The 25,175-nt window shown below is 36.8% G+C and overlaps 7 protein-coding genes across 10 annotated transcripts; 3 read left to right on the top strand and 4 right to left on the bottom strand.

Annotated features, from left to right (window-relative positions):
• The first annotated feature begins 1,005 nt into the window (after positions 1-1,005).
• Positions 1,006-3,260, top strand: ABCG8 (ABC-2 type transporter family protein). 2 transcript variants are annotated; one of them, XM_088211659.1, is made up of 2 exons: positions 1,006-1,118; positions 1,224-3,260. In XM_088211659.1, exon 2 carries the CDS (start codon positions 1,268-1,270, stop codon positions 3,059-3,061), a length of 1,794 nt encoding a protein of 597 aa, XP_088067785.1. In that variant the 5' UTR covers positions 1,006-1,118; positions 1,224-1,267; the 3' UTR covers positions 3,062-3,260. The 2 variants fall into 2 exon arrangements, with proteins under 2 accessions (XP_088067785.1, XP_088067784.1); XM_088211658.1 differs by having other exon boundaries at positions 1,057-1,118; positions 1,249-3,260.
• Positions 3,261-5,121: 1,861 nt separating this feature from the next.
• LOC110823291 (putative small nuclear ribonucleoprotein F) lies at positions 5,122-7,043 on the top strand. Its single transcript, XM_022053656.2, has 5 exons — positions 5,122-5,281; positions 5,455-5,542; positions 5,661-5,698; positions 5,805-5,869; positions 6,745-7,043. Exons 1-5 carry the CDS (start codon positions 5,276-5,278, stop codon positions 6,812-6,814), a joined length of 267 nt encoding a protein of 88 aa, XP_021909348.1. The 5' UTR covers positions 5,122-5,275; the 3' UTR covers positions 6,815-7,043.
• A 727-nt stretch (positions 7,044-7,770) lies between these two features.
• UGT88A1 (UDP-glucosyl transferase 88A1) lies at positions 7,771-9,480 on the bottom strand. Its single transcript, XM_022053433.2, has one exon. The coding sequence runs from the start codon at positions 9,359-9,361 to the stop codon at positions 7,931-7,933; it is 1,431 nt and encodes a 476-aa protein (XP_021909125.1). The 5' UTR covers positions 9,362-9,480; the 3' UTR covers positions 7,771-7,930.
• A 25-nt stretch (positions 9,481-9,505) lies between these two features.
• Positions 9,506-13,859, bottom strand: LOC110823126 (SNARE-like superfamily protein). Of its 2 annotated transcripts, XR_002541347.2 has the most exons (6): positions 13,643-13,859; positions 13,301-13,552; positions 13,081-13,195; positions 11,093-11,211; positions 10,645-10,883; positions 9,506-9,769 (listed from the first exon to the last, which is right to left on the bottom strand). XR_002541347.2 is itself a non-coding variant. In XM_022053435.2 (5 exons), exons 2-5 carry the CDS (start codon positions 13,522-13,524, stop codon positions 10,832-10,834), a joined length of 510 nt encoding a protein of 169 aa, XP_021909127.1. In that variant the 5' UTR covers positions 13,525-13,552; positions 13,643-13,859; the 3' UTR covers positions 10,412-10,831. The 2 variants fall into 2 exon arrangements, 1 of the variants encoding a protein (XP_021909127.1); XM_022053435.2 differs by lacking the exon at positions 9,506-9,769 and having other exon boundaries at positions 10,412-10,883.
• A 431-nt stretch (positions 13,860-14,290) lies between these two features.
• Positions 14,291-18,601, bottom strand: LOC110810288 (protein SGT1 homolog). The gene is made up of 10 exons (XM_088211358.1): positions 18,306-18,601; positions 17,542-17,611; positions 16,822-16,946; positions 16,454-16,580; positions 16,140-16,236; positions 15,952-16,017; positions 15,550-15,688; positions 15,337-15,422; positions 15,104-15,208; positions 14,291-14,741 (listed from the first exon to the last, which is right to left on the bottom strand). The coding sequence occupies exons 1-10, from the start codon at positions 18,466-18,468 to the stop codon at positions 14,634-14,636; spliced, it is 1,086 nt and encodes a 361-aa protein (XP_088067484.1). The 5' UTR covers positions 18,469-18,601; the 3' UTR covers positions 14,291-14,633.
• Positions 18,602-18,739: 138 nt separating this feature from the next.
• LOC110810287 (Pentatricopeptide repeat (PPR) superfamily protein) lies at positions 18,740-22,715 on the top strand. 2 transcript variants are annotated; one of them, XM_088211356.1, is made up of 2 exons: positions 18,740-21,916; positions 22,126-22,715. In XM_088211356.1, coding segments are annotated over exons 1-2 (2,685 nt in total). In that variant the 5' UTR covers positions 18,740-19,232; the 3' UTR covers positions 22,127-22,715. The 2 variants fall into 2 exon arrangements, with proteins under 2 accessions (XP_088067482.1, XP_088067481.1); XM_088211355.1 differs by having other exon boundaries at positions 22,024-22,715.
• LOC148239702 (NADH-ubiquinone oxidoreductase-like protein) lies at positions 22,052-24,329 on the bottom strand. Its single transcript, XM_088211359.1, has 2 exons — positions 23,899-24,329; positions 22,052-22,569 (listed from the first exon to the last, which is right to left on the bottom strand). Exons 1-2 carry the CDS (start codon positions 24,209-24,211, stop codon positions 22,373-22,375), a joined length of 510 nt encoding a protein of 169 aa, XP_088067485.1. The 5' UTR covers positions 24,212-24,329; the 3' UTR covers positions 22,052-22,372.
• Between the last annotated feature and the right edge of the window lie 846 nt (positions 24,330-25,175).

Here is a 25,175-nt window from a genome sequence, read left to right as displayed (position 1 = left end):
TAATTTGTCACCCATCGCAGCTGTTCGTTATACATACGTATACGTATATTAGAATTAGGCATTTGGATTGGGCTATTTCATCTAGTGAGTCAATGGGCTGTATAATTTAAGAGAGGAGATATACTACAAGCCCATATTTTCGTGTATGAATCGATACGACAATTTCTTTTTAAACTGAGTTCAAATGGGTTGAAGATATATATACACACACACACACACATACATATACGCACGTACAAATGAAGAGACAGTCAAGAAGATGACGAGCAGGTAGGGTTTCATGAAAATTCAGTTTCATTTTTACGAGTGGCAGCCCACTTCGAAGCCCAACAAGTTTGAATTCTAATGGACCACGATAATATCGTAAATGTTTCGAAAAATGCAAATTTCTTTTGTTAATAACTTACGAATGTTGATCAATACGTAATCAATCAGTCGAGAAGTAATTAAAAATAATATTTCAACTCGGAAACAAAATGTTCATGAAAACTTTTGTTCCCGTTGAACTATATGCATTAAAATTCCGATTTATGAATCCCTCGATCAAAAAAAAAAAAAGAGAATTGAATTATTTCTTTCGGAGTTTTTTAAATTCGATAAACGTTTATTATATATTTTATTATAATTTTTTAAAGTTGGGATTGAAAATAATAGAATTCAATATGAAATTTAATATACTTTATTTATAATTATTACTTGGATAATACTAATATTTATAATTATTAGTGGTACACAATTAATAGTTTATTATTTATCGAATTTATTTTTTAATTGGAGAGAAAATTAATTCCTATAAAACGACGACGTATTAATCTTTTGGGTTCGTGGGAAATGGAGAGGTTCACGGATTCGCAGTCCGATTCAATACAAAGCTCGTCGTCACATGCAGACACCCAACTGGAAAAAACACGTACAAGAACTGTCGCCTCGTGAGCTAATCAGAAAATCGCCATTGTATGTATGTATAATATATATATATATATTAAAAATATTCCATTTTGGTACGACAAAATTCCTCTCATTAAGTTAAATAAATATATTTATTCCCACTTGGTATTTTTTTGAATATACAGTTTCTCTCACATGATTCTGCTTCTTCATCTCCACTCCAATTTGACGTATGTCTCTTTATCGTCAAGCATTTTATTTTTGAGTTTGTATATTTAAAATATAATTTGATTATGATTTTATTTAGATTACGTTGGAACTAAATTGATTTACAGGAATAAATCGTGTTCTCTGCAACAGATCCATTTCATTTTCCGCCATGGACGACAAACCCTCACCACCTTCCCTCAAAACTTACAAGCTAACAGCTTCTTCAATTTCCTACACCAAATCATCGACTTCCGCCGTTAACTTACCTTTCTTCTTCTTCAAACACTGCACCACTCCGCCCACTTACATCTTACGAGACATTTCTTTCACAGCCCACCCTTCTCGGATCCTCGCCATTGTTGGTCCCAGCGGAGCTGGAAAATCAACTCTCCTCGATATTCTAGCCGCCAGAACTTCACCCACGACGGGGACGGTTCTTCTCAACTCGTCACCGATCAATCCGTCGTCGTTTCGGAAACTCTCAGCTTACGTCCCTCAACACGACGCTTGTCTCCCTCTGCTTACGGTCGCAGAGACCTTCGCTTTTGCAGCGAATTTGTTAGTCCCCAAAACTGCACAGATCGCCATTGTTGTATCTTCCCTTTTAAAGGAGCTTAAATTGTCGCATTTGTCGGACTCCAGGCTGGCTCACGGACTTTCCGGCGGAGAACGGCGGCGGGTTTCAATCGGGTTGAGTCTTCTTCACGACCCGGCTGTTTTACTTCTTGATGAACCCACTTCGGGTCTTGACAGTACTTCTGCTTTTAACGTGACACAGATCTTGAAATCCATAGCTGTTTCTCGTCATAGAACTGTCGTTTTGTCTATTCATCAACCGAGTTTCAAGATCTTGTCTGCCATTGATGAACTGCTTTTGCTCTCTAAAGGAACTGTGGTGCATCACGGTACACTTTCTTCTCTTGAAACATTCTTGTTTTCTAATGGCTTCACTGTCCCTCCCCAGCTAAATTCTCTCGAATACGCCATGGAAATTTTAAACCATCTCCATGAAACCAAACCCATTACTCCGCCATCTTTTCCTGCAACTCCATCCTCCTCAAACTCCACAAACTCTCCTTCTCCACTCTCTCTCCCTCAACCTCAAACTCGTTACAGAAGCTCGAGGTTCCACGAAGTCTGTGCTTTGTACAGCAGGTTTTGGAAGATTATTTACAGAACCAAACAGCTTTTTCTCACGAACACGTTAGAGGCTCTCGTCGTGGGTCTGGTTCTGGGTACAATCTATATAAACATCGGCTATGAAAAAGAGGGGATTGAGAAAAGATTTGGTCTTTTTGCTTTCACTCTCACTTTTCTCCTCTCCTCCACTACTGAAACTCTCCCTATATTCATCAACGAACGCCCGATTCTACTCAGAGAAACTTCAAGCGGCGTTTACAGACTCTCATCTTATCTGATAGCCAACACACTCGTCTTCCTCCCTTATCTCCTCGCCATAGCCGTCATCTACTCCGTCTCTGTTTACTTCTTAGTGGGTCTTTGTTCTTCATGGCAGGCTTTCTCTCACTTCGTTTTAATAATCTGGATCATCGTTCTAATGGCGAATTCCTTCGTCATGTTCTTAAGTTCTCTCGCTCCAAATTACATCGCCGGAACCTCGCTCGTTACCATTCTTCTCGGCGGCTTCTTTCTCTTCTCCGGCTACTTCATTTCGAAAGATAGCTTGCCCAAGTACTGGCTGTTCATGCATTTTTTCTCCATGTATAAATACGCTCTTGACGCTCTGCTGATCAATGAATATTCTTGTCTGGTTTCGACATGCATGATCTGGTACGAGGAGAAGAAGAGCTGCATGGTGACGGGAGGAGATGTGTTGGAGAAGAAAGGACTCCATGAGACACAGAGATGGAGTAATGTTTATATCTTGATTGGGTTCTTCGTGTTCTATCGCCTTCTTTGCTTGCTGGTTCTGATAAGAAGAGTTTCCAGCTCGAAGAAATGAAGGATTTACAGAGCATATTTATTATATTAATCTGTACGTGTCTCTTTAAAGATCATTTCTACTTTTTGCTTCTTCATCTTCTTCAAAAGAAATTTGAAGCTCCTGTAAATGGCTTCTTGGCGGTTTATCTGATTATGAAAAACAATAAATTAAGTTAGTATTTTTCTACAATAATTAAATATTAGTCTCTAATTTTTTAGATTATTTGTACAAATATATGATTAGTAGGGAAGAAACATATATATAAACATATATATATGTTCTTAAAATTTATGATTATGCATGACTAGAAAAAAGTGCATATATGTATATACAAATTATTAAGAGTTTGATGAGATCCTATGAATATTATTCAATTTATTATTTGAAAATTATGATGGTAAAATTGATTGTATCTTTTTTTTTTTTCAATTTTAAAAATTGTTTCGTCTATTATTATTATCGAAAAATTATTTCGACTAGGTAGAACATCTTTTTCATGGATATACATGAAATGATATGTCTTCATCAATAAAGCGAAAGTTAGGGTTTTTTTTTTCTTAAATAAAAAAATCTAGGTCGAGTTTTTTCCCCGTTGTAATTGTTGTCACGAATTTTTTTTTTCTCGTACATATTATGAGTAACTAGAATTAAATTCAATCTGATCGCATCAGTACTATTAATATAGAGTTAAAGCTTTTAATTTCGTTGAATTAAATATTAAAAATTAATTATATCTTAGTTTCGTCCGATCATTAATAATTTAATTATTTTTAGATAATAGTATGTAAAAAGAATGCTCGTAAAGTAACCTACTAGTGGAGTAAGATTTCGTACGGATAAAAGAAAGAGAGCTAAAGAGAGTGTCAAAAAAAGAATTTTTTTGTACATAATTATGTGTAATCTCGAATATTATTAGTTCGGGTACATATACCAAAATGGTAATTATAAAATAATAAATTTTATATTCAAAATATTAAAATACGACATTGTTACTATATATATGTATATATATATACACACACATTCAACTATGTAGAGGATGATTTCTCTGTTGGTCATCAAATCACAATATTATATATATATATATATATGTATGTATGTATATTATATATACACCTTTTGTGGACATAACCAACATCATGATGCTTTTCTTCTTAAATGTAAACCACAAATCCATTACCCCATTTGCATCCAAATCCAATTAATTTCCTTAAACAAACAAGAAGCTCGCCATATTTTTTTTATATGATTTGACTTAAAACGACGTCGTGGGATATAAATTCTCGAGTCTTATTCTCTTGTTGATTATTAATAGCGTAGTGTCACGGGTCTCTCCAATAATTATCTCATAGTACTTTGTGTGTGCGTCTGTCCATACATATATATATATACACACACACACACACACACACACAATATATATATGTATATGTATATATACAATGCATGAGATGAGATAGAGGTTGGAGAATCCAAGGGTGTGGTGATGAATGTAAACAAAATAGGGTTTTGTCGGGTGGTGAGTGTGATGAAATGTTGCGTTTTGTTTGATTCTTGCCAACTCTCTGTCACTGAATCAATGCACATACATATATAAATATGTGTGTATATATACACACACAGACACTCACGGGTGCTTCCTATTTCCCACTCGTGAACTTACTCTTGGCCTCTCTATTCTACACTCCATGTGTATGTGCACAACCTTTTATATATATATATATATGTATGTATACACACACACACACACACATGTTTTCTTAAACCTGACTTCCATATATAATTGTATTATAAAGTAGTAATTATAAATTATAATATTTAATTTATTAACGTGTTAAGGAGATAATATCTGATAAAATTAAATTAAATTTCAATAAATTTATTATATTTTTAAATAAAAAAATAAATAATGAGATTATGGCCGGATGACCCGAAGAGTGCAATCTAAATGCATTTCGGGTCGACCCAATGGGCCTCAAGCTATTGGATCTTAATGTTGTCAACGAGCAAGACTAAATTAGGAAACCAGGCCTCGAAACCTCTTATACACCGTATCATACGTATACGAACTTACAGACCGTAGGTATACGACGTCGTATCAGGCCTAGGGCACTCTTGAGCCGTGCAGCAGTGGTGAATTAATAATACATAACGAGTATCCGCCATTTCTAAACCCCCTAAACCCCGCCAAGTGTAGCGACAAATTATTCTCTTCTTCTTCTTTTTTCTTCAATGGCGGTAAGTTATCATTCGCTTCTCTAGATATTAGGTTAAGGCGATTCATCTTCGTTGCGTTGCTTTGAGAATACGTATTTTTGGAGAACATTAGGGCTAGTTAGTGCTTTTTTCGCGGTTGATTGAGATTTTGAATCTCAAATTCATTTTGATTTCTTGTTTCGTAATTTTTGCAGACAATACCAGTTAACCCCAAACCCTTCTTGAACAACTTGACTGGGAAAACAGTTATTGTAAAATTGAAGTGGGGAATGGAATACAAAGGTATTTTTTTTTTTCGCTGTTAGCTAGTCAATTGTGTCCATAGAAAACCCTCATTTTTAATTTTATTTTTTTAATTTTTAGTTTATATGCTAATAATTCTTTTTGATTTGAGATGCAGGGTTTCTTGCCTCAGTGGACTCTTACATGAACTTGCAGGTGCTCCCTTATTATTCTGATACCTAATATATTTGATTCACTGGAATAATTTATCTCTGCGATCTTCATTTTTTTGTTTCTGAAAATTTTTCGTTTATAAACACAGCTAGGTAATGCTGAAGAATATATTGAGGGACAGTTCTCAGGAAATCTGGGAGAGATTTTGATCAGGTAAAGAAATTTTCCTGTGTGATTTAAGCCTTGGAATACATTATTTCAATTTCACGAGGTGAATTTTGATAATTTCTGAGAGTATTTTCATCATCATTTAGTTGAAATAAGTATATACTTCACAAATGAATTCCACAAAAATTCTAGATTGATCCAAACATAGCCTTAGTAATTGAACATTGTTGAATACCATTCTTGTATTTCTAGAACATCGTCCTCTTTCGTCTAGACTCATCTGTACTTGGTGCTTGGGCTTATATGAGCACAATGAACTGAATGTCGAAGAACCATCGTTGGATATGCTTGCTTTGAGTTTGGCCAGCATCATTGGTTCCCTGCCGGCTTAAAATGGATTTGAGATTGGCCGATAAGTAAACCATATGATATGTCCTGGTCATAGAACGTCGCAGAACCGTAGATGGATATGCTTGCTTTGAGTTTGGCCAGTATTGTTGGTTCCCTGCCAGCTTAAAATGGATTTGAGATTGGCCAATAAGTGAACCATATGATATGTCCGGGTGATATAACATCAATTTATTTTGTTTTACTTTGTCTCGTTCCAATAAAAGAACAAATGGCTTGATCGTTTTTTTTTTTCGAAAGAACTTTGCAAATGGGGAGATGTGGTGGATCACTATTCTTTAATGATCTGAGAATAACCCCTAGTCAAGTTTTCTCTTATATTTTCCTGCCGTGCATAAAGCAAATTCACAGCAAATTATACATACAGCTTTTATTGCTGTAAAAATAGTTGCTCTCTTTTCAGGTTGAATCAGGACAAGCAGTTGATTCTGAAAGTTTTAAATCAAAACAAAGTGAAAATATTCCTAACTCGGTATCTTATGGAATCTTTGTTCATGTCTTATAACCTGCAGATGCAACAATGTTCTTTATCTTCGTGGGGTACCGGAGGATGAAGAAATAGAAGATGCTGATCGAGATTAATCACTGTTTTAAGCACCATCTTGGGGTTTTAATAGGAAGATCTTCTTTTGTTTCCATGTTCAGCATGTATTGTATTTCTATCACGATTAGGCGCATTAAAACTGATTTGTGAGACCCACCCAGATACATCTATCATTTACAGAGCCTTGGGAAGCAACTTTGTCTTCTTTTTTGTTGTATGATTCTCAACAGTCTCGAAATCTATTTTATCCCGGATATATTTCCCAAAGTGTTGAAGGACTTACTAGATATTGATCTTTCTATTGTCAGTGTAGTTTACTTGTTTCTCCTGAAACGGAATACAAGATTAAATGAATGCTTAATATCTTCTTCTCGGGGCACTATGTAGACGGACCTTAAGAACTTGATGCTCATAACATGCATACTAGGTTAACGAAACTTCGTTTTTGTATTTGCAACACAAGGTGTTATATTTTTCTTTTTTCTGTTTATGAACTGCCGAGGTTGAGAAGACTAGTTATTTATGGGATCAAAGAAACCTGTTTTATGTATGTGGATGCTAAGGTGGTTAAAACAATGTATTACTATTCACACCCGTATGTGCATATATGTATCTCACTGACTAGTTCTAGTGGTGTGTATGTGTATAGACACTCAAAACACAAATGTTACTACATTGTAGTCACTGCTAAAGTTGTGTTTTCCTCCTCGAGTTATCGGCTCAATCTGAATTTCGAGTCTAAAATGGCAGACTCAAGTATCTTGTATCCATCATTACACAAACCTAATTCCTTCTCCCATCCCCACTTCTCTACAACCCCACCAATTTCCTACTCTCTCCGCCAGTTTCCGATCACAGCTCCTCCGCTCAAACCGCCATGGAGATTGACCTTGGACCTCCTCCATCTCCATAACCCAAATCTTGTCTCTGCTGCCAGTTATGTTATTTTTTATAATACGTAGAATACTTGTATATATTTTTATGAGGACGGACATGGAGCAAAATTTTCATTAAATTTATTTAATAAGATTTTACCGCAAATAAATTAAATTCTCGCGGCCAGTTATGTTATTGATTGAAGGCCATACCCTTCGCATATATAAAGTACACGATATATGTCTGAGCTCAGAAGGTATGGATAAGTGTACATCATTTCATTTCTTCTTCCACAACCCAATGAGTTTGCTCAGCGCGACACAGGACGAACCATGCAAGCTCATTGCTTCTTTAGCTGCAGCTTTCATGGCCTCAACTCGTTCTCTAACAAACTCACCTTCCTTGCATTCCATTAATTCTCTAACTCGCTTCTCCACCTCCACTGAACTCACAAACCCGTTCTCAGACTCCACCATTGGCAAAGCAATCTTCATTTCCTCAACCAACAGTACTCTGTTTAATCTTTGTTCTGCATAAAGCGGCCACGCCAGCAATGGAACCCCAGAGCAAATCGCCTCAAGCACCGAGTTCCACCCGCAATGACTCACAAACCCACCGACCGATTGGTGACTCAGCACTGCTTTCTGCGGGGCCCATGACTTGACTATCATTCCTCGCTCTCTGGTTCGACCGAGAAACCCGTCTGGAAGCAATGAATTCAAATCCGGGTCGGTTAATTTTGTAATGTCAACATTCTGATCATCAGAGACCGGCGGATTTCTCACCACCCACAGGAATCTCTGGCCGCTCTTCTCTAACCCGACGGCGATTTCATGCAACTGATTCTTGGAGAATAATCCTAAGCTACCAAAACACAAGAAGACAACACTCTGTTTAGGCTGAGAATCGAGCCAAGTCAAGCATTCATGCGCAGCCTCATCCCGGCCATGTCTACCTTCTCCAGAAGAAATCAATGGGCCGATACAATAAATTGGCGCCGTGGAGCCATCAGGCACACAGAGCCCCCTTGTTAAAGCTTGGATAGCTCTCGGCTCGAGCTGGTCAAACGTGTTTATTATAATTCCTGAAGAAGTCGGGAGTTGGGTTGCCATGTAGAGAAAATGTTGGTAAACTTCGTCATTTCGATCAAGCATAGGCTTGGCCAGGTCTTTAGCTGGAATAGGCGGTAAACCGGGGATTTCGACAAGGGTATTACCCATATCCTGGAAGCTTTTGTCTGTGTTTTTATGGAGAGTTGGTAGGTAAAGGAAGGAAGCGAGACACCCAGCACCAGAAGTGAAGAAATAGTAAGCAGGGACGTTGAGATCAGAAGCCACGGAACGAACTACAGTGCAGAAGAAATCGATGATCAAAGCATGGACTGTAAAATTCTGGGAGATGGAGAGAAGGGTTTGGTGGACGTTAGGATTGTTCAGACGGAGGGTTTCGAAAGTGAGAGTTTCGTGATGGCGAGGCGCGAGGGAGGGCGAGAGGGTGACCGGAGGAAGGTGGTGGAAGATGATGGAAGGGAAAGTTGCAGAGAAAGAAGTGATGTATGGAGCTGTTGAATCAGCTCGGTAAGGTGGGGTGGCGACGAGTACGTGGATGACGAGTGAAGGTTGGTGAGTGAGTATGAGTTTTCCGAGTTCGAGCATGGAGACTAAATGACCTATCGGAGGAGATGGGTATAAGACTATAGCGTCCGCCATGGCTGATTATGATTAGACACAGTATGCAAATGGAGGAAGGAGATGATATAAACAGCTATAGCTCAAAAAGTGATTTTTCCCCTTACCTGCTTTTGGAGTGAGAGTCAATTATATATAACATATTTATGTATTTATTTATTCTAATTTGATCCTACAGGGTATATGTATCATTAGTTTGTATCATTACAGCCATTGAAATTTTCCAGACCTGTAAACAAGTGGTCCAATACGATAGGAGCAAGGAGCTTACATCAATACCCAATCGACCTGCAGGTTCTCTGGAGCCATTCAAGTTTTCTTCATAAAACGGTGACGTACTTGAATTCCCTTGCACATTTCTATCGTCAACTGCCGCCACTTCATGTCTCCGTTTTGGAATACCCTTCAAATTTGTTTGTAAATTTATACCTACTTTCATAAAAAAAAAAAAAAAAAAAAATACTTTTGAATAATAAAATTTAAACTCGTAATATTTTAAATTTTATAAAATTTAAGTTAAAATTTTATTTTCTTACAAACATAATCTTAGATTCTATCAAAAATTTTATAACCTAAATCAAATATAAAACTTAGTAAAAAGAACTTATAAGACAGAAAAGTCTCGAATAATGGAGTGATGAAGTCAATTGCACAGCTCTTCAACAACCGTATCTCAAACAATATTCAACAATTGACTTAACTAAAAATAATTGGTAATTCTCGAATCTCGTCTTTTTCACGCAAAAATATAAAATAAAAACAAAATGGTAGATGAAGGTATTTATGTACTTCACACACGTGTATTACGTGCATACTAAAATTAGGTTACCCACTGGATCAAGCAACGAGTGCACCCTCAAATATGGGTTGATGGATTTAGTGTTTGGTGTATTTTCCGACGTTCATAGGAATTCTACTACGTTTCTACTTAACGAATATAATGATACTGATCAATCCCCTTTTTCTTGTGCCAAAAGATCTTTCTATTTTTTGAAAAATCGGAGTTACATCTCTTTCTCGTTTTCATTCTAAGAGTTTTTATTTATAAAATAAAATAAATAAAAATAAAAATAAATACAAATGACACTTTGATTGTAAAAACCGAATCTAAATATCAGTGCATGCGCAACCAGTAAGAAAAATTGGTATGTAGTTCTCGGTGGAATTCCAAAGAGGTAAGAGGAAAAGGTATCCATAAAATCTGCCAGTCTAAAAACGAAAATACTCTGTGAAACTAAATTTGTTACAGAAAGCATAGAGAGATTTTATCGAACTCATGCCACAAGATCGTTTGTTGACCTGACCTGTTCCTGAGATTGATTTTCTGGTGTTCCTCTTCGTGGGGCCGGGCTGAAGGGGTAAGACCTGCCAGAACAAATCTAAATTTGTTTATCACTTGAAAAAGAAAATACTTCAATCTTGATGCGTCTGCCTCTGGGTATGCGTGTTTGCAGGATGAGATAAGGAGTATCAAGCACAACCTTCAGCGCACTATGAAATGCTTCTTACGTATTGGTCAAGTGCTGTGTTGAACAAATCAGACCTATGAAAGGCAAAAATAAGAACCCTCAGTAAGAGCTCGATTGCTGGTTTAACAAGAGAAATGCCCAAAGCCAACACAAGTGACTATTTGGAGTAAGATGGGGGCAAAGCTTATATAAAAACCTCTAACTGAAGTCCTCTGGAGCAAAGAGTCACTAATCTTGCATATATCAATAAAGGGTTTGAAGTAATAAAAATGTCTAAACTCACTTGACCGGGCTTCCTGGAGTATAAAGCGGATTTTTGATAACATATTCAACAAACAAGTTATAAATGTACTTCAGGGATTCCCGTAGATCACCAATCTTAGGATGAGTCACCAAGATAATCTGCATGGATGGAAGAAAATACAATGGTTGTGTCAGAGTTGTGTAACTCTATCCTATCAGATAATGGAGTTGGAGTTGAGGGAAATATTTAGCAATAGCTAGGCGCTAGATCATTTCCAAATATCACATCCACGATCCTGTTGTTACAAAGACAATAAAACCTACTCTGATTATATCTTTGCAATAACAAAAAAATACAAACTAAAATGAGACTGTGAAGCACTAGACACAAGGCTACAAAAATGATGCACCAAGGCCATCTACCATAGAAGTGATTGAATAAATATCTGAATCCCTATAAATCATAAATTATCTAAACAATACAGCGAAAGTAACAGATTAAAAGGAGAGCCAGTTCATATCTTTCTAACTAATCTACTTAATATATCAGATAGGCCTACCATATCTCAAACATTTGTGAGCTCAATCTAATTCAAGGATAGGAATTCTCTCTGCTTCTTACTTTAATAGAATTTTGCTCCTTTCAACTTGTAACAACTACTTGAACTACTTTGAGGTATAACCTCCAATCTGCAATACCATATTGAACCAGTTTCACTAAGTTAAAAAAAACATGGATTTTTCTAGAATTTAAACAAATTTATCCGCTTCTTAATTTAATAGAATTTTGATACAGGACAGAACTAATACCATAGTAGGATACGAGCATTATGGATTCTTCTAAATTCAGTTCAGCAGGTATGCCGTCTTTTCTTTCTTTTTCTTGTACAAAGGAGCATTTTCACAGCAGGAGGTTGTTCTCTTTTATTTCCTTCTCCCATTAGAATCAGGTTCTTTCTAGTTCTAGGGAGTCCACATATACTCTAAAGTAATCTTTGTAGTTACTTCATATTGATAGCTACCATAACAGCTAACCCATCTTCTTGACCATCTTTATTTTGTTTGTTCTATGTCAACATTATATAGCATTTACTTTATTTTTCATTACTTGTGAACAGTGAACACTAAAAATTGGTCTATTTAGCATTTAATAGTTGCCTCAGGTTAATTCCTTTAAGAAATTCATGTATGAAGCACTTTTTGTTTCCATTCATGTATAAAATATTGAAGAAAGTTCACACAAGTAGTAGCAAAGAAACATTAGCACCCAACTCCAAGCAACCCATAAGCAAACTTTACTTATCTAATAGGTTGGGTACACATGCCAAGAAGTCAGTTCCCCAGATGCTTTCCTCAAAATTTAACCTTCCATTATTCAGCAAGCAAAAGCGTTGCCTACGTTAATTTGTTACAACCAAAGTTTAAACAGGTATCCAAGGCACTAAAACCTGACAAGTAGGTGAAAACAAGTCAACAGTAAATCATCCCAGTCATCTTCTGTAATTCTCTAGTCGCAGATGATTCCATACATTTCTAGAAAATATGAAGGAACAGCATGCAATTTTAAAGAATTCAAGCACCCATCACATATAAAGAATCCAATATGCAAGACCTGAGACAGAGTGAAACAGGCTAAGAGATTATGTTAGCAACATATATTGAACTCCAAGGGATGAAGAAAAAATAAGCACCAAGAAAGAAAGCCTCATCAAACAGCATGCTAAACAACTGAAATATCACAGTTATATTTTCTTTCACTGTACGCGAATCATCCCAAAAGAAAAATTTGATAGCAGGCCTTTCTCCTTCCCTAAATGGTTACCTCCTTTAAAACTACCATAAAGTGAAGGAGAAACCAAACCTAAAAAAGGAACCGAAGAAACATGTACTAAAGTCCTATTTACAGGTAATGTTTAATTCTCAATTCTCATCAAACATTTAAAAAGCACATCAGTTTCAAGATAATTAAAGGGAAAAATCTCATAATTAGAGAAAACCAAAAAAAAAAAAAAAAGAAAGAAAGAACACCTTTATCCCCGAAGGAGTCTCCATGAAACTAAGCTTGTAGGTGTTGGTACGGAAACTGTGAAACGAACATCCTTGTCCCGGTAGCTGAGGTACTCCTAAATTCCCCTTGTCCGCACTATAAATCAAAATTTAATCCCCCAAATAAATTCAAGACAATTGATCAGATCCGTAACATAATTATAATCATAGTAACAGAAATGTGAAATGCAATCTGACTTACGTTGTGGGATCCATCTTGGCCGTCAAGGATTTGAGAGAGAAGAGAAGACCGAACATGAGCTTTTGATCTTGCTGCGGACTTAGCGTGTGGAGAGGCCGATTCCACTCCCTGTAAAGCAAGCACACACCGTTTCTGTTGAATACATACATCATGTGTGCATTATTCCCCGATGCCGTAGGCGGAGGAGGTGAGGGGCTGATCTCCGATCCCCCAAAGAATTGCATCCTCGGAGAATTGAACTAGATTTGCAGGCTGTGCGTCGAGCGGAAGATAACAGAAACCCTAATTAGTATGCAGATTAGAAACGGAGAATTCCTTCTTGGGATTATTACAGTTGCATACCTTGGAGATTTGCTGATTGAAGAGAAAAATTTACTTCGCTGCAACAACTTAAGCTTGACTGGGAGACGAGTTACAAATCGAAGAAGACTCGCGCGAGCCGGATTGCACGACGTCGTTTAGTGGCATTAAAAAAATACCCGTAGTCACAAAAAGCCTGTTACTTTTTGTTAGTAGCTTCAAATATTTAGTTCAGACCAAAAATATGTATTTGTAATTAGCAAAAGATATAATATAACTACTAAGATTTAAAATAAATTTTTGCCATAATGTATGTTAATTGTCTAAACTTCATGCGTATGGAAAATAAAATATAACACTTCTCTCAACTATTATGCTATTGAAGCTTAAACTAACAATATAATGTTAAGACTCCGAAACTCTGGTAAAAATGAATCCAGATCGAGTTCAAACAGTTTAATTACGAGACTCTAAAAGATAAAAAATGCTCGAACCACTCTGAGCCCTTTAGCTCAGTTGTAGAATTGTATTTTTTGTTTCTAAGATATGCAGCTCTTCGGTGAATCTGACAGTGGTTTGTGTCTTTTAACTTGAATTCACAAGCTCTCTGACTCTGCTGGTAAAATCAAATGCAGGAATTACCATGCATCTTTATTTGAAAATTTGGGACGAAAGTTCAAGACAGAATCATAAATAACAAATTTATCATGTCCATTCACTTGATTTTTCCAGCAACTCTGAAACAAGCACAATAACTTATGTGCAGACCAACTTAGCAGAAATTATATGGATCACTAAAAGTTCGACCAGGAGACAAACAAGTTCACTGCAATTTCTAGATATGCCACACTTTTGGAAAGACACAAATAGAAAATATGTGACAAGCCCAAGAAGTTAAAAAGGAAAAAAGGAAAGATTTCGATCTACTAGTGCCTCCTGAGCCACAGGCATGACTTGCACATTTCACAACCAGACGAAACACGAAGCAAAATCATTCTCTTATGTCACATGATGTCTGATTGGAGCAATAGTTTTAATGATCCCAACTTTTCATTTCCATGCCTTCAGGTGGGCTACCCTCGACCTTCTTGGAACCAACTTCTTTCCAGTTTGTTGACAGCACTGTGCCATTCGATTCCACCTGCAAAACCACACCACGAATTAAGATGCAAGGGCACAGAGCGAAGTAATGTGGTCATCTGATTTGAGCCTTTGTAAGCTTATAAGCTAGTTATGAGATGAGAACAGATCATGTATGTGTTAGCTGGCTTCTTTTTTGGTATAAATATCATTGGCTTATAAACTAAAACTTAATCCTAAAATAAGCTAGTATGAGTTGCTTCTTTTGTAGACTGCTTTGTGACTCATAAACCAAGACTTCTACCCAATTTTCTTCTTCAATTTTTTTCATGATAAAAGAAAACCACCCTCAGGAAAAACCCACTAAAATGATTATTACGGTGCCATTTTACAGTAAATAATTACAGAAGCCCAAAATCTTACAAAGGACTTGCTCATGGCTCTTCTTGCGTCCTCGTCAGCATCCCGATAAATGTCCTGGAAAAATTTGTTTAAAGCTGCATCACCATCTAACTTTTCTTCTTTCTCCTGAAAGTAGAACCAACAAAGTGTCATGCCTTGATCTAAAATCATAATGTAAGCCTTCCGTTTCTAAAAATGTACTTGTGAATCCAGTATCCAGCAAAAATCAATAGTTTTCAGACAGAGAAACAGACCTCCTTTTTCACTTGAGCTTCAAGTTTATCCCAATCAACCCTTTTGGGTTTTGAAGATGGGTAGGTTGGCCTCTGAGCTGCAGTAACTGCAAAGCTTTTCACTTTAAGTACGTGTAAAAGAAATCTACAAGCCAAATAAAAAATCCTGAAAGAAAAAAATACTTGACAGCAGACAATGTCTGAAGGCCTCAACCGGGATGAATATTAACCTACCAGAGGACACATTAACCCTTTGTACAACTGCATTTTCCTGGCTGAATTCAAGAGAATTCCAGTGAATACGCTCGGCTTTTGCAAGGCGAACTTCAATTTTGGTGGATAAGACAACATGTCGGCAACGATCAGGTATAATCTGTATTTGCAAAAAATGACAAACATATAGAGTTAAAACTTTATTCAAAATTCTATGAACAAAAGGAAATCAGTAGCTAGCAAATCTACTCTTCTCTCGCCCTACAACAGAATATGAAAAAAGAAAGCGGGCGATTCCTTTGTTCGTTATGAAATGTGTGAAATATTTGACTATATTCCCAAGTAAGCAAACACTATTTGTAGTAATTGTTTTACATATTAGTCCCACAAACAGAACTTTTATCATGAGTTTCCAGAAAATACCTTTCCAAACAAACGAGGTTGAAAATGATAAACTTCCTGACCAGGAGTGTCAATACTAATGCTTAGCTGCAAAGCAAATTAACAACAGAAGATAAAACATTCAATCCGCTTATTTGCACATTTATTTAGACAAATTATGAAGCATGTCGAACGACAAGTGAAAGTGTTAAATTGAATGCACATCATACAATTTGTTCACCATAGTCAACAGAGACACTATTAGCTGGTACTCCCTTGGCAAATATTGTCACAACGACTTCCTCCGGTTTCTGATAAAACTCATGCCTGCAAAAGTATTTATTACTAGAGTAACTGTGGATTTCTGTCAGGCAAAAACACACTTGTTTTCCAGCCATTAACATCAGTTCAAACAGATGAACTAAAAATAACACAATAGTGCTCGTCCATTGATAAAATGTATGAAACACTATCTTTTATTAACTACTTCATGCGAACAAAAAATATACTGAAGACCAAGCAAGCGTCAAAACTTTATACCAACCTATACTTTGGTTTGGCCGATGTTGCCACTGTAATCTGATTGGGCTCATTCACTGGCTCATCTTTTACAGGCATGACATTCATTGGCACATTTTCAGATGACTGCTTTGGCAAATTACCTGTTTCCTCTGGAAAGAAACTCAAAGCACCAATAAGAAAAAAAGATTTAGTTCCATATTTTTATTTCAAAATAAAAAAGAAAAAAGATTTAGTTCAGATACACAAGATCTTTTCTTCTGAAAAATCAGAGACATATTACATTCCCTCTCAAAAATCTTCCGAGCATTTTACCAATGAGAGTGGTAAACCAGTTTCATATCTTACAGAAAAGAAATATGCTTTGATTCCAGAGTTTCCTGGTGTACAAACCTGCAATTCGTTGTTCACATTCCTTGATCAAATTGGTAAATCTAGAGTCTCCTGGAGCAAGAGAAACACCTGCTTCCAGGGCTGCCTTGGCAGTTTGATATTCCTCAAGTTTCATGCATGCAGTACTGTAAACAAAATCAGTGAACAATGAAAATATGCTCATTTCTAGCAAAATGAGGTGAAGTACGATATTTTTCAGCCTAAACTCATGGGTGAATAAACAAAGGGGGTCACACAACCTAAAACAGAATATCATTAAAACAGCCAACAGAGGATTGTTATGACAAAGAAAATGGCAACAGACAATGTAAGAAATGAAGCCTCGGAATATAAACCTAAAAAAACCATCTCCATACATGGACCTAAAAGCTAGAATCTCTAAATTGGCATAAGTACTTCACCAGCTGAAGACATACCACTCTGGCAGCATCTTACAGTTGGTTAGCTAAAGGGTGCGGCAGGTGCTAGGAAAGCATGACTAACATATGCATTTAGAGATATAAACATGTTTTAGTCCCCTGTCAGTTCATCTTTACCAGACATTAAGTCAAATATAGGATTAATAATTTAGACAATAAGTTCCAGATCTAATAACTCACTTAACATACAAAAGTTTGAACAGAAAGGCATCCATTAGAAACACATAGACATGCATGAATAGTTCCAATACAGATTATTGCAAAAGCAGCTAATTAATCTAGCTAGGTATTGTCTACTCACGCTTTTCGCAGATATGCTTTAGCCATTGAGAGATCCAACTCGATTGCTCTGTTTGAATCCGCCACAGCCTCTACAGATATAGAAGATTTAACCATAGTTTTCCAAACTCATAAAATTAGTCATCCATCAAACGTTCTTTATTTTTTGAAAAAGAGAAGCCCGTAAGAATCATCATAAGAGAAACTTGATTAAAGAAAGCATGTGCTTATTGTATGCATACGTACAAAAGTGGGCAACAAAATTTTATTCCAGAGAGTATAAAGACGTATATCCTTGAGCAAACCATATATGTCTATAATCAAGAGCTTTCTAGTATTTCCGAATGTATAAACACGCATGTCCTCGTGCAAAAGCATATATGTCCACAATCAAGTGCTATCTAGTCAATTTGCAGAAAAGATCTCTCAATTCCCAATACTAAAGGACACAAAAAACACGTTATTCAAATTTTCGGTAGCCTCCCGCTCCCCTCCAGTTATTCTCGCGAACCAAACAAAAACTACTGTTTAAGATTCTAAATGCCAAATGAATTGAACACCAATCACTGAAATCAGGACTTCACTAGTTTGTAAGAAAGAATACTACGCAAATTCAATTTTATAAAAAGATCCATTTCCATTATTGTTACTCCCTCGAAATTCTCTGTAACCAAACGAGACATCAGCTAAGCACCATATCGAAAAAACGGCAGAGAAATCACAATAAGAAGGAGAAATTAAACAGAAATAAAAGCGTATAGAAGGAGATTACGAAGTCACAATTACCGGTGAAGTTTTCGAGTTTGATATTGGCCTGAGCCCGGTCAGCGAAAAGCTCAGCGCTGTTAGGGTTAAGCGCAATTGCTTGCGTATATAGATCCACTGCAAGCTCGAAGTGGTCGTCGATGAAGGCCTCTTTGGCCTTCAGTTCGAGATCAGACGACGCCATGGATCACAGAGATTAGAACTGTCTAGAAGGGAACTAGAGAAAGAGATAACCTGAATCGGAGAAGAGAGGGGGATACGTTAAGAATAAAGAGAGAATATTGTTGACTTGAGCCATTGGCCCAATACTCGTCAATAGATTCTGCTCAACAAAATAAAATAATAATAATAAAAATAAAAATAAAAATAACAAATATTATATATATATATTTAAAATTTTATTATTAAGAAAAAAATAATTATCATTTTAAAATTAATTAAAAATTAGTAATCGTTTTAAATTTATTCAAAATTTTATTTCTCAATAAAAACTATAGATAGAAAAAATTAACAATCCAAAAATAAAAAAAAAAAGAAATTAATTTTTTTTTCACAAGCAATGTTCTTAGTAAGTTTCTCAGAAAAATTCCCGTGATTGCTACAAGTTGGAAATTTTCTGTTGAAATATGATCAAATGGATATAGAAAAATGATCGTAGAAAATTTATTTTAAAATCTTAGGAAACTGAGATCTAATGTGAAATTATTGACTTTGATTTTTTGATTAATTACAAAAGTTTCGAAATGAAAAATCTAAAACAAAAATTAATACAGTTTGACAAGTTCATCAATAAATGATCTTGAAAGTTGAATAATTTAATATCAAATTTCGTTTAAAAGATTAAAAACTTTCGATAATTTTATTTCCTTGAAGATGCAATGCGAGGTTAACATTGCAGGCTGGTGTTGCCGCCGTTAACAATCCTTCTGGAAAGCAATTACGACAGAGATGATATGCAAAGCAGCGACGAAGCTGGTTAACTCATGCGAGTTAACTCGTTTCGAGGAGACATGTTCACGGATTCTTTTTCTCTGCAACTCCAAGTCTCTGAAAGTAGGTTTTTGTGTTCATAGCCCAGTAATCAAGCTGGGTCTTCAAGATAACATCTATCTGCAGAACAATCTGTTGTCTGTTTATGCAAAATGCTGCGAACTGGACGAGGCGCGAAAGGTATTCGACGAAATGCCGCAGAGAGATGTCGTCTCGTGGACATCCATGGTTTCTGCTTATGTCAAGAACGAAAGCCCTGACTCAGCACTTCGGTTGTTCGATGAGATGGTGAGTTTGGGTGAGTCCCCGAACGAGTTTACACTGTCTAGTGTGCTGAGATCTTGTGCTGCTTTGGGAGAACTGAGTCGTGGAGCTTGTTTGCAGGGGTTTGTGATCAAGAGTGGGTTTGAGTTGAATCGGTTTCTGGGTACCGGTTTGATTGATTTGTATTCCAAGTGTGGTTGCAGTGAAGAAGCTTATAAATTGTTTGGTTGTTTGGATAATGGTGATACTGTTTCTTGGACGACGATGATATCTTCCTTTGTTCAAACTCAACAATGGAGAGATGCTTTAGGATTATATGGCAAGATGATTGAGGCTGGGGTTCCTCCAAATGAGTTCACTTTTGTGAAACTCTTAGCTGCTTCTCGTTTTCTTGGTGTGAATTTTGGGAAATTGCTTCATGCCCATGTAATAATCTGGGGAGTTAGATTGAATCTGGTGTTGAAGACAGCCATTGTCGATCTATACTCAAAATGGCAAATGATGGAAGATGCTATGAGGGTTTCGAATTTGACACCGGAATCTGATGTTTTACTATGGACTTCTGTTATTTCCGGGTTTACTGATAACTTGAGGTTCAGAGAGGCTTTTAGTGCATTTCAAGAGATGCAGATCTCAGGAATAAAACCTACTAATTTTACGTATTCTAGTATTTTAAATGCCTGCTCATCAGCTCAATCTTTGGATTTGGGAAGACAGATCCATGGAAGAGTGATTAGAGCTGGTTTGGAGGATGATGTTTCTGTTGGAAATTCACTTGTTGATATGTACATGAAGTGCTCTCAGGTAATTGAAAATGGCTGGAGAGTGTTTACAGAAATAAACTCACCCAATGTCATCTCTTGGACCTCCTTGATTGCTGGTCTAGTCGACCATGGTTTTGTTCAAGATTCCTTTGAATCATTTGTTGAGATGCGAGCAGCTGGAGTTCAACCAAATTCCTTTACTGTCACTAGCATTCTCAGAGGGTGCAGTGAAACGAGATCACTCTGGCAGACATTGATACTACATGGATATATAATAAAAACAAAGGCAGATGATGAAATTGCAGTTGCAAATGCTCTGGTTGATGCCTACGCTGCATTAGGAATTGTGAATGATGCATGGCAGGTGATTAGCAAGATGAATCAAAGAGATGCCATCACATACACAAGCTTAGCTACTAGAACAAATCAGATGGGTGACTCTGAAATGGCATTGAACATCATCAATCACATGTACAATGATGATGTTAAGATGGATGCATTTAGCTTGACAAGCTTCTTCTCGGCTTCATCTAGCTTTGGGACATTTGAAACAGGGAAGCAACTTCACTCTCATTCCATAAAATCTGGCTTGAGCACCTGGATTTCAGTCTTAAATGGGCTGGTTGGTTTCTATGGTAAATCTGGAGATGTACATAATGCACATAGAGCTTTCAAAGAAATAACAGAGCCAAATGTGGTCTCATGGAATGGTTTGATATCTGGACTGGCATCAAACGGATACATCTCCTCCGCACTCTCTACTTTCGATGATATGAGGTTGGCAGGAACCAAACCCGATTCAGTAACATTCTTGCTAGTGCTTTCTGCTTGCAGTCATGGTAAATTGGTCAACCTGGGTCTTGAGTATTTTCAATGTATGAGAGAAAGGTATGACATATTACCACAATTTGATCACTATGTTTGTTTAGTTGATCTCCTCAGCCGGGGAGGCCAACTAGAGGAGGCGATTGGAGTTGTAGAGAAGATGCATTTTCGGCCAGATGCTCTGATTTACAAAACGTTATTAAGTGCCTGCAGAGTGCATAAGAATCTGTCTCTTGGTGAAGATATAGCCAGAAGAGGCCTTGAAATCAATCCATCAGATCCAGTCTTTTACACACTGCTCGCAAACCTATATGATGAGTCTGGCCAGGCTAAGCTAGGGGAGATGACTCGTCAGCTAATGAAAGAGAGAGGTTTGAGGAAGAATCCTGGTTGGAGCTGGGTCGAGATTAAGAGTAAAATGCACTTCTTCGCTTCTGGAGATAGCTCCAGTCAGGAGATAAATGAGATTCATCAACAAATAGAACAACTTATAAATGAGTTTAAGCATAGGGGTTATTTGTATAGAGACAAGGGAGAAACATCTCACCATAGTACCAAGTTAGCTGCTGCATTCGCTCTTCTGAATACACCATCAATGGCTGCCATACGTATAGTAAAGAATACGCATATGTGCAAAGATTGTCATAACTTTATCATACTCACAACTCAAGTAATTGAAAGAGAGGTAATCATAAGAGAAGGGAACCGAATCCATTCTTTCAGAAATGGTGAGTGCTCGTGCAGAGGTAACTGGTTGTTTAGGAGAACAGGAGAGGACTGCTATCAATAGTAATCATCTAATCATTCTCTTTCACTTGTTATTCTTTTGTTAACAAGAGCTTATAACTTCTTCCATAGCTTAAAATATTCAATAACATATTCGGTTTTCTCTACAGGTTTTGATTGGTGCCATATCATATAAGCTGTCAGTATAATCATATGTGTACATATATATAATATCTTCTCTTACAGCTGATTATTCCAAGTTTTGGGAACAGGGATTGACATGGATAACCGGCACTTGTATCCTTATGCATGAAGTGGCCTCGGGAAAACAACAAAAGTTTATAAAACAGCTTCTGAAGTCAAGATTATTAACTGAATAGTCAAAAGCATTTTTCTCAGAGAATTAAATCTATGCAAAACTACCAGAGGCCAGGTACAAGGAATTCAAACGAGAAAATATGAAGAAAATGAGATATAGCTCAAAAGCTCAAATTTCCTCCCACACATGTGAGCTGCAAGCTACTCTTTTGATTGTGACTCACTGGAAGCAACTGTCTTTGCCTCTGATTGGGAGCCAGATGTAACAGCCTGCAAAGTCTTGTAGAATTCTTCAGGAAGAGGACCAGGGCGATGTAAAGGAACGTGCTTTGGAACTGGGGCGTCGTTCTCAATAACCTCACATTGGTAATCGTCAGGAACACCCCAAGGATCCCATTCTGCAATGCAACATTGTTCGGATTTTGACACCATTAATAATGTAAAATCAATATTTCTTTTTGCAAGAAATTGAACCAGAAATTATTGAAGAACAATGTTAACTAGTTCAAACAGATTATGCAACTCAGGTAGTATCTGAAAATCACATTAATGTCGACTGATCTTTAGTTAAATGACTCAGAAACTTGAGAACAGCATGCAGCAATTTGTAATTCAATCTATCATATACCAACATCCTATAACTCAAGAAAATCCAGAGGAACAGCAAGTGCATTTGAAGAGTATGTTCCTTATACATGAAACTATTAGCTATATTCCATGATAAGAGATGCTCACCTAAGTAACCCCGAAACCAAACTTGTTACAACTTGATGAGTATTAGGAATTAATGGTGATGAGAATTTCAACAATCAACCTCAATACTAATGTGCTTTTCCATCAACTTAATCCGTCCAATTGAACCAAGGTTGCATCTGGTTCAATTCTTACTAAGTTCCTGTTCGATTTTTAGTTACAATTTTCATCCCGTTAGTAATATTTTTAGTTACCACTCCTCCCTTTGAATTCCTCCATGGAAATTCAGTTCTTGTGTTTTAAAACAGTGATTAAATTCCCACTGTTAAGAAATTTTAGTCAGGAAGATGGTAACCAAAACAACATCCTATTTGTTGTAGTTACACTTACTACGAATAATAATAGAATTAAATTGAAGAATTACTAGGAATTACAAGAGAATTAAATCAAACATACAGTAAATGCAGCTCACCCAAATCCATTTCATCATGTATAAATTAACACATATAGATCATATAAGAAAGACCTTTCCCTCTGACCAAGCAACTTAATAACATAAAGGGTGAAAGAAAGATCATTGCTGAGTCAGGCCTTTGAATATAATAGCAGTATTCACAGGAGTAGTATGCATGTAAAATTGAAATGCACATCCATGAAATTGGTATGTGAAACATCAAGCAAATGACCAATGGCCTTTCGAGTTACCACAGGCTCCACCAGTAATTCTAAATACCAGAAATTCAGAGATACCTTGAACATGAATTGTCAAGTTCTCGGACAACAGCGAGCTCAAAGTTTCTCTCTTTTTTTTTTTCCCCCAATCTTTTCTGTTTGATTTTTAAAATGTCCAAACATATCAAACTCAATTTGCAAATCAATGGCACACAAGTTCAACGAACTAGCCTAATCTTCAAATTTCCATTTCTCCTCCACATTCTCGACAACCATAAACAAAGATCATTCACTCCAAAAACAGACAACCGAACGAAGCAAAACCAAAAATTACCGACTATGATAAACGAAAATGTACATACCGATCATTTTCCCGATGAGCTTGAGCTCGTCTTGGGCCTCCTCGATTAGTTCCTCGACCTGGCCACAGCCAAGCCGCTTCTCGATCATTTCCCAGTCTTCCTCTTCCTGGCAGACCTTGAGACGGTGCCTTGTGAAGCTCTCAACCGCCTTACGATAGCCCTCATCCTCAGGGACGGCCTGGATCTCCTTTAGGGTTTTGTCGTAAAGACTGATCAGCACCTCCCTCGCGTTGGGAACCACATCCAGCCCAACGATCCCCGTCGTCTGCTTTACCTTGGCCATTAATGGCCGCGCGATCACCCTCAAGAACATCTTTCCGGCTTGTTTCCTCACAGCTCCGAATCACTTCTGTCTTTCCCTCTCCCTGTTAACCCCGACTCAGATACTCTCTCACCGTGTTTTCTTTCCGAGTTGGAGAAAATTAGTCTGTACGATAACTACAGTGGTATTAAATCTGGACCCTTATTTTACCTACGTCCACTGAGCCCGAAGTATAACGAATGGTCAGGATTTGTTTCTAAAGTACTTGGTCAAACTGAACTTCTAATAACTGTACGGCTGAGATTGAGATTAATCCAACATGCAGATTTTATGGGCTTTATTCTGGGCTTGTCAGAATACACTAGCTCAAGGTTAATATCCAAAACAATCACTATTTCTATAGAACCCAAAATTAATAAGCAATTATCCAAAATCAGTGAAGCCCTAAATTTTCTTCTTACAATTTACTTTATTACCTTTAAATTTCAATCAAAAATGTTTTACCCATCAAATTGAAGTTATGTAAAAGTAATTTTTGAATGTTATGAAATTAGTCTCGTTCAGTCACGAAGTTAATTCCTATCAGTCATATGATTGATGTGAACGGTTGTTGACAGGTCTTCAACATAATCTTGTGATAATATTGTATATAAAACGACTCTTAAAAATGATTCATTATTTCTCCTTTAAATATCGACTACACATACTTCGCTCGTCTAAATTAAGGCACAATTAAACCACATGAAGACAAAGGAATTCATTAACCCAATGTTATAACCTTAATATCTCCTACTCACATGGCTGATATGACTAGTTGTTGACAGGTTTTCAGCACAATCTCTCGTGTAATAATCTTATTATCTTTCAGTTGTGTGGTTGATTTGACCAACTATTGATATGTTTTCAGTACAGTCTCTAACGTATCAATAATGAGACCAGTTGTTGATATATTTTAAATACAACTGTAATGTTATTACCTTATTATCCTCAGTTACATTGTTGACATGATCAGTTA

This window comes from Carica papaya, chromosome 9 (assembly GCF_054855325.1).
Source record: "Carica papaya isolate Zhongbai chromosome 9, ASM5485532v1, whole genome shotgun sequence".
Taxonomy (NCBI): domain Eukaryota; kingdom Viridiplantae; phylum Streptophyta; class Magnoliopsida; order Brassicales; family Caricaceae; genus Carica; species Carica papaya.
Note: the sequence above shows the minus strand (reverse complement) of the source record. Positions and strands in the feature narration are given on the sequence as shown.

Coding starts and splice junctions, on each gene's coding strand:
- UGT88A1 (XM_022053433.2), bottom strand. CDS start 9,361: ATGGCGGACGCTATAGTCTTATACCCATCTCCTCCGATAGGTCATTTA.
- LOC110823126 (XM_022053435.2), bottom strand. CDS start 13,524: ATGCAATTCTTTGGGGGATCGGAGATCAGCCCCTCACCTCCTCCGCCT. Junction 13,196..13,300: donor GCCAAGATGGATCCCACAAC/GTAAGTCAGATT, acceptor TTTGATTTATAG/TGCGGACAAGGGGAATTTAG. Junction 10,884..11,092: donor ACTCCAGGAAGCCCGGTCAA/GTGAGTTTAGAC, acceptor TGCCTTTCATAG/GTCTGATTTGTTCAACACAG.
- LOC110810288 (XM_088211358.1), bottom strand. CDS start 18,468: ATGGCGTCGTCTGATCTCGAACTGAAGGCCAAAGAGGCCTTCATCGAC. Junction 16,018..16,139: donor TTGACTATGGTGAACAAATT/GTATGATGTGCA, acceptor TTTGCTTTGCAG/CTAAGCATTAGTATTGACAC. Junction 14,742..15,103: donor GAGCCATGAGCAAGTCCTTT/GTAAGATTTTGG, acceptor GTGGTTTTGCAG/GTGGAATCGAATGGCACAGT.
- LOC148239702 (XM_088211359.1), bottom strand. CDS start 24,211: ATGTTCTTGAGGGTGATCGCGCGGCCATTAATGGCCAAGGTAAAGCAG. Junction 22,570..23,898: donor GCTCATCGGGAAAATGATCG/GTATGTACATTT, acceptor GTTGCATTGCAG/AATGGGATCCTTGGGGTGTT.
- LOC110810287 (XM_088211356.1), top strand. CDS start 19,233: ATGATATGCAAAGCAGCGACGAAGCTGGTTAACTCATGCGAGTTAACT.
- LOC110823291 (XM_022053656.2), top strand. Junction 5,699..5,804: donor ACTCTTACATGAACTTGCAG/GTGCTCCCTTAT, acceptor TTATAAACACAG/CTAGGTAATGCTGAAGAATA. Junction 5,870..6,744: donor CTGGGAGAGATTTTGATCAG/GTAAAGAAATTT, acceptor TATAACCTGCAG/ATGCAACAATGTTCTTTATC.
- ABCG8 (XM_088211658.1), top strand. CDS start 1,084: ATGATTCTGCTTCTTCATCTCCACTCCAATTTGAC. Junction 1,119..1,248: donor CATCTCCACTCCAATTTGAC/GTATGTCTCTTT, acceptor TCTCTGCAACAG/ATCCATTTCATTTTCCGCCA.